The sequence below is a fragment of the Pseudocercospora fijiensis genome, assembly GCF_000340215.1.
Source record: "Pseudocercospora fijiensis CIRAD86 unplaced genomic scaffold MYCFIscaffold_4, whole genome shotgun sequence".
NCBI classification, from domain to species: Eukaryota; Fungi; Ascomycota; class Dothideomycetes; order Mycosphaerellales; family Mycosphaerellaceae; genus Pseudocercospora; species Pseudocercospora fijiensis.
Window position 1 is genome coordinate 2,113,711 of NW_006921535.1, and position 14,296 is coordinate 2,128,006.

At 42.5% G+C, this 14,296-nt stretch overlaps 2 protein-coding genes across 2 annotated transcripts; one reads left to right on the top strand and one right to left on the bottom strand.

Moving 5' to 3' along the window:
- Positions 1-1,988: 1,988 nt before the first annotated feature.
- On the bottom strand, positions 1,989-13,260 carry MYCFIDRAFT_174485 (uncharacterized protein; the record flags this gene model as incomplete). Its single annotated transcript, XM_007928154.1, has 10 exons — positions 1,989-2,011; positions 2,044-2,077; positions 2,110-2,334; positions 2,370-2,379; positions 2,422-2,492; positions 2,524-2,645; positions 7,468-7,492; positions 13,057-13,158; positions 13,183-13,205; positions 13,230-13,260. 10 exons carry the CDS (start codon positions 13,258-13,260, stop codon positions 1,989-1,991), a joined length of 666 nt encoding a protein of 221 aa, XP_007926345.1.
- A 38-nt stretch (positions 13,261-13,298) lies between these two features.
- Positions 13,299-14,264, top strand: MYCFIDRAFT_35989 (uncharacterized protein; the record flags this gene model as incomplete). The annotated part of the gene is made up of 1 exon (XM_007927537.1): positions 13,299-14,264. One exon carries the CDS (start codon positions 13,299-13,301, stop codon positions 14,262-14,264), a length of 966 nt encoding a protein of 321 aa, XP_007925728.1.
- Between the last annotated feature and the right edge of the window lie 32 nt (positions 14,265-14,296).

The following is a 14,296-nucleotide window of genomic DNA, read 5'->3' on the forward strand; positions in this document are numbered from 1 at the left end:
AGTCTTGCCTTATTTAATATATTTGCCGCGCTTGCTATCCTTATCTCGTACCCGCCGCTACCGTAGTATATTAATCTTTGCAGCTATCTCTTCTATTATCCTAATATTAGTCTCGTACGGTCTGTAAAGTTCTCGTACGCTAGAAAGGATAAGGTTCTAAGCTAGTCGATAGCGGAAGAGTCTATATATATTATAGTACGAGAACTTAGTTATCTAGTCGTACTAGCGAGGGTTACCGTATTTATACTTAGTAAGGAGATAGGCGTTAATATATATCGTATCTAATAGCTAGAAGAATAGCGGTATCTAGTTGCGATAACTAATAAGCTAAGTCGGATAGTAGGAGCGTAATTAGTCGTAAATATCTATATCGCCTATATAGAGGTTGTAATCGATAGCAACTCGAGGCTAGCTAATAACCCTCTTCCTATCGGGTACCTATAGTGCGGAATCGTAGATAGCTAATATAAAGTCCTTTTTCTATTTATTAGTGTTTCCCCTAATAACTAGCGCTCGGCGCTTTATTTCGTCTATCTCGTAGCCTATATATACTATCGTTTCTAGGCAAACTAGGTTAGAGTCTTGCTATAGAAGAGATAGAACGGCACCGTTGCCTAAGGCCGTTACTATACTCGCTAAAGTGCCTAGTAGGAGGCGAGTCTTCTTCCTACTACTAACTATTACCGCCCTTAATACCTATAGATAATCTATACTACTAGACTTATAGGTACTATATCTAGCAACCCTAGCAAAGCGTATATACGATAATAATAGTACGTTAGTAAACCTATTGTCTATATAGATATAGTATTGCCTACCTACTAGCAAGCTAAGGGCTAGGCGGAGTGTAGTACGTGCCGTTACCGAGAGCCGTTTAATATAGCCCTTCGTAATAGCAACTTCTTCCTTATTCTAATAACCTTCTAGCACTCGCGCTATCTTCTCGTTATTTAGCGGACGGTTATTCTCGAAGCTAGAAATAAGCGAATTAAATATATAATCGTATATATAGCTAGTATCGTAAAGAGCGAGAAGCTCGTAGCCCTCTAGACAAGGCTTGTTTCTAATAACCTTAACGTGTCTACTACGGCTAGTAAAGCGGACAATAATCTCGTTAATCGATACCTAGCTTCGAGGTAAGTAGTATCTCTTAAAGGCGGCCTTAATACGACTGCTAATCGGCTCTAGTTTTATATACTAATGCTTCGTCGCTAGTACCTAGTCCTTTACTATATTTAATAGCTTAATAAACTTCTTTATCTATAAAAAGCGACGCTTCTTTATAAACCGTATAGTACGGTAGTACGGCATTATTATATCGTCCGCCTAGCAGTTACTAGGCGTATTCTAACTAACTACGCCGATATAATATACTAATCTAAGCTAGATATCGATTTCCGCTGTCTTAATAGCCTTATAATTAGCCGCTTATTGTTTTACCTTCTTAGTAAGGCCGTTATCTCTTTACTAGTCGATATACTAATTAGTGAAGCTAGTAACTATTTCCTTTACCTCCGCAGTCTAAAACAGCTCCTAGACCCTCTATAGGAGGTTCTAGGCCTTACTAAACTCGGTTCGACTAGCGGTATAGTCTTCGTATATAGATTTATTAGTAGAAGCGTAGCTACAATTAGAAGGCAGTTCTATATCGTATAAGCAGTCCCTATTAACGTCGGGGACATAAAACTAACGTTCTATACTCGGTAGTGCCTATAGGGGATTAAAGTTCTATAACCGAGGTAGATCTAGCCCTTCTACTATAGTAAACTCGACCTTTTCCTTTCTAATTCTATTCTCGTACGAATCGGTCTCCTCCGCCGGCACCCGAGGGTTATATACCTCGAATTCGGCCCCTTCCTCTTCCTCCGACTCGAGCCCTTTATTAGGTAACGACTTATTTAATACTCGATAGAAAGTAGTATATAACGATATTATTTATATAAAAGAGCATAGATTTACGTACTAGAATAGCATATAAAGGGGTCTATCTAATAGCCAAGAAGCGGAAGGTCTATGCACTAGCTTGCCGCACCCCTAAGCCACTCGAAACCTTTAAATTAGGGACGAAATTTGCCAACTACAAAGGGATATCCTTCTTCTACTGCGCACGCACGCCTTCACCGGCTCACACGGAGCCCATACTTCTGCCCACACCCACACCCTCCACCACGCCCGGTGATACCAAAGTTGGAACAAGTAACCGCCGACGGTGACCACAAACCTCGACGGTGACCACAAACCTCGACTGACCTGAATCGCAACTTGAACCCAAATTGTCTCCCGCAACGCCCGCGGCCACCAACGGATCACGGCCAGCTCGCATTTAGAATATGTCTGCAAATCCGTGGCTGCACCGACCGCCGTCCGACGAAGAGACGACTGCGGTTGCATTTCCTACTAGACAACCGAAGTGAGGCACACCGCCGTATGAGGCACACCGCCGTGTCATGCGCTGCCATTGCCATTGCCATTGCCGTTGCATGCAAGCGCTGCTGTCTCGCATGCCACACGCCGCGCATCCACACTGCCAGTGCCATGTACATCCCATGTACCACGGTGGCACGGTCTCGTGAGAGCAACGTGTTGCTGTCCACGTTGGTGTGAGTACCACACCCTATCCGGGGTTGCGTCAGCCCACTTCACCCCTCGCCCTAGCTCGGGGATTTAAGCTATACGTAAAATCGCACTTTCCTAGTAGGCTATACGTAAAACTCGACGACAGCAATGTTATAGAGCACATATAATAGGAAACTGAACATAAGCACTATAAGAGGTAGGAATAGTAGATTTCCGGTATATTAGTAACTAAATTACGACCGTAGGACCTTAATCTAGCCTCTTAGCAAACCTCGAGTCTACTATATAATCGATTACTTTACATATCGGCCTATATGTCTATTATATAGCTATTACCTCTTTATATTAAGTAAATAACCGACTATTATATCTACTATCTACCTTTTCTAGCTTAATAGGGTTATTCTTACTACTAGCGACCGCGCCTTTATAACGGCTAGATTTCTTCGGAACGTTATAGAAATAGCGCTTGCTTTAGACAGACTCGTAGCAGCGACAAGGAGGTACTAGATAAGGCTAGAGTATAGTATAGACAGTATCTTTATCGAGTAGCGCCTTATCTTATTATAGCTAGTCTAGTCGAGTATTAGGTTCTTATACGAATAGGCTATTTAGCTATCGCCTTAGCTTAACGGTTTATACTATAACGTCGCCTTCGTTATAGTCGTAAGTACGACTCGGTAATAGTAGTATTCTCGGTAGACTCTAGCTATAGGTAACTATACTACTATTAGATATATCGGTGCGGCGCCTATAGTCGCTAAGAATAGTCGTATATAGATCGCCGGTCTTTTTTAGAGTGTTATTATTACTACTATTATTGCTATTAGTAGTAAGAAGCGCTAGGTTAAAGATACGCCGTAGCGGCTTATCGATAGACTAAAGGTTAACGTCTGTCTACTTAGTCTTGCTATTATTATTAAATACGATATAGAAGGCCTCGCTATACTTAAGCCGATATAATCGCGCCTTGTCGATAGTATTCTATACCTCTTATAGTATCTTCTAGCGGTCGCTATTAGCTAGGTCTTTGTCTTATTACGTAACCTATAAGCGTAATTTATTTACCTCGATAGTACCTACTCGAATAAGCCGATTAGGCTATTCCTTCTACCGCTTCTTTGCTCGCTTAACAATACTTATAGATTAGTATTTGCGCTTGTATTCTTTACCCTTACAAATAGCCGCGTTAACTAATATATTATAGGCCTCTTCTACTTGCTTTATAGGTAACAAAGAAAATAGGTTAAACGATAGTAATATAGAATCGATACCCTACGAGGCTAGTTTTAGATAAGACCGTCGGAAGTCCTTACGAGCTTATATAGCACTACGAGATGCCTTAATCGTACGAGGGCTAGTAGAAGTATATAGAAGCTATTGCGGCAATTCGGGGGTCGGCGTTCGCTAAGGTAGTAGAGGTAGTAACGATAGTATACCCTAAGCGATTAAGTTCTCGAGATCCCCGAGGTAGTAGCAACTATTAGCGTACGACTAGCCTTCTAGATCGATAATAGTAGGCTCCGCGGAACGTCGTTACTTAACCGATGCGATATACTCCTACTAAGCTATATCTACTATTACTAGCGATTTATTATACCGGGCTTCTTCCTATACTACCTCGCTCTTAATTGCTTACTAGTTCTAATTATAGTTAGTAGCTATATACTAATCTCGAATATACTTATAAGGGACCTCCCTATTAATCGGGAATATGCTAGTCTTCCGGAATGCCGCCCTTATATTATATAAAGTAAATATCTTAGCCCGAATAGCTAAGAGTGCCTTAACAAACTTAGGTATTCCGAATTTACTAATACCTCGGTATGTAGCCTCTAGTACCGCTTGCCTATACCTTAGCTTATATACCTAAAATAGGACTATATCTAAAGGCTATATAAAGTATAAAGTATGTAGTTATAGGCCCTATAATTGAATCCTATGCCGCTTTATAAAGGCTGCAAATTCCTTAAAGTAGTAGGAGCCGTAATTATCGCATAATAATACCCTCTACTCGTTTAGATCTTTAGGCCTCGTCTTTCGCTTAAACTAGCGGATATAATATATTATAGTATCGTCGGTTATATATCTAGACTCGTTAATAGTAATTAAGAAGTTGTCCTTGCCTAAGAATAAGAGAGAGTATAGTTAGTAGGTGTCGTTGCCTTTGCCTTAGAAGCGGACTCGGACTCGGAAGTAGCAATAGTAGTAGTAGTAGTAATAGACTTACCTTTCTTCGGCACCTACCGTTCTTAGACTATTATACCTTTAACGATTAACTAATAGTCTACTACCTTACTAAACGCGTTTACAGTCTCGACGACAGTTATATACGTATAGTTACTATTATACTTAGTCTAGGCGCGCCGCTTCGTATCTATTATAACGATATACTCGTTACCGCTAATTCTAATCTAGAAGCTAGTTTTATCGAAATTCTATATATTCCGCGGCTTTATATCTAGCCGCTTTATTATCGCCTTAAACCGGTTAAACTAGCTTCTTATCGTAGAAGGGTCGTAAGCTTCCTTTTACTATATTTTAATCGGTTTAGACTTAACCTTGCTAAGTCTATAGCGCTTTAGAAAGCGGTCCGCCTAGTCTATACTAAATAGCGGTATTATATCCTTCGATATACCTTCCGGTAGTAGGCTTACTAGTATGTCTATCGCTATAATAGTAATTAGCGGCACTAGTAAGAATATATCTATTTCGTTGTGAGAAGGGTTATGTTAGCAGGTAGATAGGGTAGTAGTGAATTAGTATAGTATTCGATAAGGATCTAGAAGGAGAGGGAGGAAGGCAGGAGAGTTAGCCTAACGCCAAGCGCCAAGCCCTGCCTAAGGCATCGAGACCCTAGCTTCACTCGGCCTAGTTATATGCCAATCACGTATAGCCTCTTTAGTCCTAATATACGCTTCCCTTCTAAAGGCCGCGCCCTCGTAGCCTGCCTATGTTCCAATCTCGACCTCTATTGCCGCTAACTTAGCAAGTCTAATAAGCTGCTTAGCCCGCGCTAAATTGAACACTTAACTACCTGATTATGTAACTATATTAAACCTTACCTCTAAACAATATAATATACAACTCTAACTGCGCCATCTCTATATATAATAAACTATAAAGTGATATATATCTATAAGAATTAAGGGCCTTCGACTAATTACAATACGAGCGCGTCTTCCCTACTGTAATAGGTAGACGTACGAGGTATTGCAGCACTGCCTCCGTTCTAAGTGATGTCGTACGAGTTCTTTGCGTCTACTCTAATAGACCTAGAAATGTCCGCTCCGAGGGTTTGTCCGCTTCCGAGGGTTGTTCTTGTTATTACGAGGGCTATTATTTACTATCGTAGTTTTACTAGCCTAAATTAGTTAGGTTTGGCAGCCTTTAAGTATTAACTAATTATATCTTTTCAAAAAACTCAGTTCTTCTAGTTTCTATAGGTGAAGGCTATTGTAAGTACAGTAGTAGAGGTTCGCCTCGCTTAAAGGGTCGGAAAGATCGAGGAGTAACCTATTGTCCGTAAGATCGACCCCGGCTAGCTTAGCTCTATAGTTTTGCCCTTAGTTAGTCTATTAGTCGCTCAATCTTTTAACTTAGTTAAAGTTTTGACTTAGCCTCAAAGTTTTAATTAAACCTTTAATAGGCTTAAGGCTTTAATCAAAGTTTTAATTAAGGGTGCCTTAGGCTCGTAGTATAGGTAAGGTTGTGTCTATAGGCGCAGCGACAATAGTAAGTAATGTTAACAATAGCAGCGCTAGTCGTCTTAGCGCTAACTTTACCTTGCTTTCGATTTCCTTCTTCGACTAATAATACACTCCGTAATACTGTTACTAATATAGCCGCGCCAGCCGCCGGCGCACTGCTAGCTCGTAGCGCGACACTATCACCTTTATTACCGTTATTCGTACGCGCGCGTACGTCGCCCTTGTCGAATACTTAGGTCTCGAGGCCTCGATAGAATAAAGAACAAAAGGGGGACCTATAGGGCGCGTTAGTAGAGAGGTAGTTTCCTAAAAGAGCAGCGGATAGTTGACGCGTTATAGCGCGCTTATTAACACTCGGTGCGCGTTTACTATAGTAGTATAGTCTTATTGTCCTAGTTTGCCGGCCTCTAATTAGTTAGCTAATAGCACCCCGGGGGTAGCATTGTTCCTAGGCGACATTATAGGCCCTTAGCCTTCTTCTTATTCTTTACGCTGGTCTAATACTTATCCAATAACTTAGTTATGTCTTTAAAAGAGTTTTTAGCTTCCTACGAGTCCTATTTAGGTAAATAGCCTTGCTATCTTAGCAGGTACTCCTTCTTGCCTTACCTAGTACGATGCTATAGGATACGTTCTATAGACTACAGCTCCTTACTATCCGCTAGTATGTCTTCGTATTCTGTAGGGGCTTCATCCCCTTCGCGTAGGTAGTACGGCTTAAGGAGGGATACATAGAAGGTATTATAGATAGTGTAATAAGGTAGGAGCTATAACTAATAGGCCTATACGGAGGAGCCCTTAACTTCCCGAATGCGGAATAGGCTAATGTATCTTAGTGCGAGCTTAGGCCTTGTTTTGCCGTTAGGTGATAGGTGCTTGCGGATACGGAGGTTCTTAGTGCTTAGTATAACTATATCGCCTTGTTTGAAGGTTATCGGCGTATAGTGCTTGTCGTAGTAGGTCTTTTAGTACTCTTAAGCCTTTGTCAACTTCTCGGCTATCTTAGCATAGATTTCTCGCATCTTCTAGATACGTTCTATTGCCGCTAGTGTCTCTAGTACTTAACGCGCTTCCCTTTCCTTGCGCTCGGCCTCGAGCGAGGTAAATAGATCTTATAGCAACGCGGCGTTTTGACCTATTATAGCTATATATAGTAAAACCTTAGTTAATAAGTGTACACTATTATTGTACACGAATTCTGCAGGCTGCAGGAGATTAACCCAATCCCTAGGATTCTCGTTAATATAACTGCGTAGGTACTACTACAGGGTAGCATTCTGCCTCTCTGTTTGACCGTTAGTCTATAGATAGAAGGCTATTAATAGCCGATGCTTTAGTCTTAGCTATAGGCATATTTCGCTCTAATAGTGCGATGTGAATGTCGTGCCCCTATCGGAGACTATCCCCTTAGGGGTTCCCTAATAGGTGCAGAAGATGTCAGTCTATAGCGCCTCTGCTATATTAATAGCAGTCTAATCCTTCCGCGCTAGGATGTATCGAGCGCCTTTAGTAAATCGATCTACTATAACAAGGATAGTATTATACATATCCTTACTGCCCCTACGCTTAGCAGGAGGAAGGCCTATAATAAAGTCTATTATAAGCTTAGCAAATAGCTTCTTTAGAACAGGGAGTAAAGACAACTCGCCAAATGGTAAGTACTTTAGTGCTTTAACTCGCTAGCATACTATACAGGTCTGTATATACTCCTTTATATGCCGCTTACTATTTAGCTAGTAGTATATACGCGATAGTAACTCGTGCGACCTCTCTATACTATAGTAACTAGCGAGCTCACTATTATAGTGCCTCTTTAAAAGCTCTTATCTAATCGATTGTTTAGCGGGGATATAGTATCTGCCCTTGAACTTTAAGTAACCTTTATCGTCGATCGACTAATTGTTGTTACTCTTGCCGGATCGAGTCGCCCGCCTACTTATAAGCTTATTAATACGCTCGATAGTAAAGGCGTCCCTCTACTAAGTACGCAACAGCTTATCTATAAACGACTAACTATCCCCGTTTACAAAGTCATTTAATAGCACCTGTACTATCGAACGAGGTACGTATTGTATATATCTAATAGTACTAGTAGCCGGATTAACTATAACCTCTTCTATAGTGCTATCGCTATAGATAGCAATATCTTTAATCGAGTCGTTATAGCTCGAGCGATCTACGTCCTTTTTAACGTACACTAGAAGAACGACAACTCCGCTATAGTATTTATTGCCGCCGCGGGGTCCGGAAGTCCGCTTATCCTACGCCTGCTTTATAGCAAGGTCTATAGCAATCTTATGCTATAGGGTTGGAAACAGAGAATTAATATATTAGGTTTCGCTGTCGTAATTAGGTCGCCTCGATAGGCTATTAGCAGGGTTACTTACGCCTAGCCGATATAATATATTAAAATCGAACCCGGCGAGGTAGACGGCCTATCTAGCCTGTCGACCTATAACCCTAGTAACCTTCGTAATTCTACGGAGGTTGTTATAGTCCGTATAGACCTAAACAGGGTGCTAAGCACTATCGAGATAATAGCGCTAGTGCTTGAAGGCTTCTACGATTGCTAGGAGCTCTTACTCGTAGGTCTCGTACCGACGTTCTACGTCGATTATCTTCCGTAAAAAGAAGGCAATCGGGTACCAATAGGTATTATTAGCCTACTATAACATAATAGCTAATACAGCGAACTATAAAGCGTTAGTTTCAATTCGGATCTGCTTACTTAGCACGAAATAGTGCAATAAGGGGACATTAGTAAAGCGTTGCTTTAGGCCGTTAAAAGCGGCTTATGCTCTGTCAGTCTATTTGAACTCTCTAGTTAGGTTGGCCTTAGTTTTGGTAAGCTTAGTCAGGGGCATTACATACCGTAAATAGCTCTTAATAAACCGACGGTAGAAGTTAGTAAAACCTAGGAATAATTGAAGCTCTTTAATAGACGCAGGAACGGGCCATTTAGTAATTGTTTTAATCCGGTTAGGATCAGCCTTAACACCCTCGGTTGAAATAAGAAAGCCAAGGAATAACACCTCCTTAGCAGCAAAGGTGTATTTAGAAGGCTTGCAATACAAGCTATAGGCCCTTAGGCGATCGAGTACCTTGCGGACTACAGCCTAGTATTCCGCAATGTTAGGAGAGTGTATATAAACCAGGATGTTATCTAGGTAAACTATATAGAGGTAATCCAATAGGCCTAATAGGGCCCGATTAATGTAGGACTAGAATATAGTAGGGGCATTAGCTAGCCTAAATGGCATAACTAAGTACTCAAAATAGCTATAGCGAGTGCGAAAGGCTGTCTTCTATTCATCGCCCTTACGAATACGGATGCGGTAATAGGCGTCCTTAATGTCTAATATAGTATAGTAGTAGGCACTAGAAAGGCGATCGAGGGTCTTATTAATAAGAGGAAGTAGACAACGATCTTTAATAGTAACAGCATTAAGTCTACGGTAATCGACGCATAACCGCAGGCTACTATCCTTCTTTAGAACAAACAGGATTAGTGCACTAGCAGGGCTGTTACTGTACCGAATGCGACTATTAGCTAGGTTTTCCTCTAGGTACTTACGCAATATAGCAAGCTCTCGTTTACTAAGGTTGTAGAGGGGGCCAAAAGGAACCTCCTTGCCCTCTATAATATTAATCTTATAATCTGTCTCCTTAAATATAGGCAATGTCGATGCTAGGTGATATTTGAATACATTAATATAGGTCTCTCGAATAGGCACTAGTATACGTTCGAGCTAATCAGGGTCTATACTATTAGGGGGCATAGGTTCATCGTTATTACTACCGAGCAGGTCGGCAGTCGGATTAGCTAAGGCGGAGGCTAGTATCAGGTTGCTAATAAACAGGACCCTAATATTATTAGGATACTCGCTAATGTCGATGTGTTTAATGTCCTCTTTCCTAGCGATTCTAAATCGCCATTATTGACTGCCTAAGTCTATAACTATAGTATAGTACTTAAGAACAGGGTTGCTAATAATAATGTCGGATAGGAGGCTATCTATATCTACCGCGTAGGCAGTAAAGTTTAGTAGGCGTTCATTTCCGAGGTCGTCTTTTAGAACTATAGGAACATAGTAGGCCCTATAGGTCAAGTGCCGAGCGTTATTAAACTAAGCAAGGGTTAGCAGGTTAGTTTTCGGCAGTTGTCGGAGGTCTAATTGCTTAGCTAGGTAATAGCTAATAAGGGCGCTAACTGAATTTCCGGGGTCTAGCATAACCTTTGCCTTATAGTTAGTATCGGGCCTAGATATAAGACAGGTACGTATAATGGCTAGCACAATATCGATAGTCTTACGCCGCATAAGGCTAACAGTTAGTGCGGCGCTTACTCTTTTTTCGACTGATTAAAAGAGCCGACTAAGGTAGCATTAGCGGCTGAAAGATGTTTCCTATACTCGGCGGAAGTACGGTCAATTCGGGCCTAGTCCTTAGGTTTGTCGCATTAGCCTAGTAGATAGCTAGTGCTGTTACAATTAAAGCACTTCAATCCGGTTAGTAGACTGCCGTAGCTATTATTATTGTTAGTAGAGCGGTTAGCATTGTAGGGATACGAGCCCCTTCTACGGCCCCTGTCGCGGCCTCCTCTATATAGCCGGCGGCTACGGCCTCTTCTACGGTTATTGTTACTGTTCCTATTGTCAGCATTGTTATTATAGTAGGAACCTTAGTTTCCTCCGCGGCCGCGGTTGCTACAGTTAGTACTAGCTAGTCGGATCCTCGATTCTAGTCGTTATTAGAGCTAGATAGCCCGCTCGGCTGTTTCTACTTCGACTATAAATTGAATGCGTATTAGGTTAGCCTATTCGAACATACGACGGCGGTCCAATTTAAGGACCAATTCCTATCGCAATTTAGGGCGTATTTCGGAAATCTAGATAGAGTCGGTCTTAGCTAGCAAATCGTCCTCGAGGGTCTTTAAATAGGCCTTAAATAAACGGGCTAATTGATTAGTCTTTTGCTTAGCCCGAAGGTACTAGTCCTAAGCGTGCTATTGCCTTAGTATAGGGTTTCTAAGGGTGTCTAGTATAATAGTCTTATAGTCTTGCTACTAAACAGCGGTCTGATTAGTAAGGGAATCGAAATGGTTATCCTAGGTACGCTTTAGGTCGCTATTGATGTACTACATCGCGTAGACAACTAGTAAATAGTTATCTAGAAGAGCCCTCGGCGCATTTCGTTAGTTAAGCTTACAATCGCGTATGTAATTATTGTATTGTTTGCGACTAGAGCTGTTAAATACGGTATAGTCCTTAAGCTTAGCATCCTTCTTTTAGACAGGGACGGGTAGTAAGGAAGGCCCTGCTATCGGCTTAGTAGTAGTTGTTAGGGCTTCCTATAGACGGCGAATCTCGAGGAGATTATCCTTTAGCTATTGTTCTTAACGTAAGGCAGTAAGCCTGTTTTAGGTAGCTTCCTAAAGTCTCGCTACTAGTTAGGGACCAAAGGCTAGCTAGCTATATCGACGGTTAACAATATTATTAAGAATGTCGTCGACAGGCAATTCTAGGTCGTTACCTAGAACTGCAGGTTCTTCTTTAGCAGGTCCTATAGTAGGCTCTTCGGTAGGAGGCACTTTAGCAGGTACTCTAGTAGGCACTTTAGTAGGCACTATGCTACTAGCATTGTCGTTGCTAGCGCTGCTAGCGGTAGCACGGTTATTGTTTCGTAATAAGCCGGCTATTATAATAGGGGGTAACACTAATAATGTATTATTAGCCCCTAAGATGCGGATGTAGCGGAATTAGTAGGTATTAGTCTAGTACGATTAACTTAGTGTAATAGGCCGTATAGAAGGCCTTGCTTAATAATTAGTACGGTTGTTTCGATAGAATAGTACGTATAGGTCCCGTTCTTAGGGCGCAATATAGTTAGATTAGTCTTGTTCGTAGCTATACCGCTGAAAGCTTAGAATAAGGACTATCTAGCTGCTACCCTTAAAGGGTAGATCGAATACTATATAAGAAGGGTTATATTAGCAGGTAGATAGGGTAGTAGTAAATCAGTGTAGTATTCGATAAGGATCTAGAAGGAGAGGGAGGAAGGTAGGAGAGTTAGCCTAACGCCAAGCGCCAAGCCCTGCCTAAGGCATCGAGACCCTAGCTTCACTCGGCCTAGTTACATACCAATTACGTATAGCCTCTTTAGTCCTAATATTCGTCCCTTTCTCGATAATAATCCGCTAGCGCTATCTCTTAAGACTCGTCTAATTTAGTATTAGTTAATAGACGACTAAATAGCGACCTACGGCCTCTTAACCGCTAGTAGATACGAGAATATAAGCGAGTTGCCTTCTTACTCTTATAGAGCGCTCGAATACTAACCTTCTTATTCTTCGATTTAGCTACTAATTCGTAGTACCTCGAAACGACGCGATCTACTACCCTCTCTACCCTCTCCGCCTCGGTTAACCGCTCGGCTCGTACCCTCTTTACGTTTTTGCCTTTATTACGCGCTATATCGAGTTTTATATACGATCTATATAGTAGAATATAAGAAATAGGAGGAGTACGAGGAATATACGCTTTAGAATAAGGTAGACGCGCCTACTAAGGATTATATAAGAAATAGCGATAGTAAGGTTCTATAGCTACTATATACTTAGATAAACTAGCTAATGTAATATTTAGACTCGCGGTTTAATACTATATGTACCTATATATCTGTATAGGACTGGAACCTGCTACTATATCGAGTTTTACGTATAGCCTACTAGGAAAAGGCGATTTTACGTATAGCCGGAAACCCCGCGAACAGCGGGGAGGAGTGTGTGACGGAACCCCGGACACGCAATATTCTGCGCTTTCGTTGCCCATGCTGTGCTGTGCCGTGCACTCGCCACAAAGTGTGGCTTGACCTGACCTGTCTACAATCTCTGCACGCCTTGAACTTCGATCCTTAATACTGCATGCCTGTCATCACCAACACGATACAGGAGACCACTGCATCGATGCTCCATGCTGTAGCGGTGCGGCCACGAGCTAGATAACGCGAGACATGGCGAAGCTTGTCGGCAGTACTGCTGTTAGTGCCACTGAGTACCTCTTTTCGCTGGCCCGCGCCGATGCTGCGCTGGCAACCATCACCTCCGACGACCAACTCCACGTAATCGATGCAGCTTCGCTAAAGACTCTAAAGTCTACCAACACCTGTCACACCGGCGTGTCCTGCTTGAAGTCCGGTCTTCATTCCAGCTTGGTCACCGGAGGTCGTGATGGCTTGGTTCGATGCTGGGATTCCAGGGCCAAGCAAGTCGCACAGCTCATCGAACCTCAGTCCAGAGGCATCTCATCCCTTGCATGTCACGATCGCTACATTGCAGCCGGAACAGAAAGCACCAAAGAAGGCCTTGGCGATGTTAGCGTGCTTTTGTTCGACACTCGGAACTCGAGCGTGCCTTTGCGTCAATACAACGAATCGCACACGGATTCGTTGACACAACTGCAATTTCACCCGCTTCAACCACAGATCCTCCTGTCTGGCAGCACAGATGGCCTGATTTCTATCTTCGATGTCAACCATGCCGACGAGGAGGATTCTCTGCAACAAGTCCTAAATCCGCGGTCGGCAGTTCATTGCGCAGGGTTTCTCGCGCAGGACCAGGTCTATGTCGTTTCAACCGATGAACAGTACTCCATACACACGCTTGCAAAGACAACCGCTGAGGATGAAGACGTGCCACCACCCATCACATTTGGCGACGTTCGAGAGAAGCTACATTGCATGTACGTAATTGATGTTCTGGTGCAGCCGGACGGGCCCCCAGTCATGGCGTACGGGCACAACAAGAAGCAGACGCTATCTATATCTTCGCTGGGTTCTCCAGGTGCCTGGGCGTTCGGCGAAAAGGTCAATCTACCCGGTGCCCATGGCGAGGATGTAGTACGGGATCTACTTCTCACGGGCAAACGTGCTTTTAGCTGCGGCGAGGATGGCATTCTCAAAGCATGGGCGTTAGAATGAAGCGCGAGACGTAGGTCAAGTTTTCATGTTCG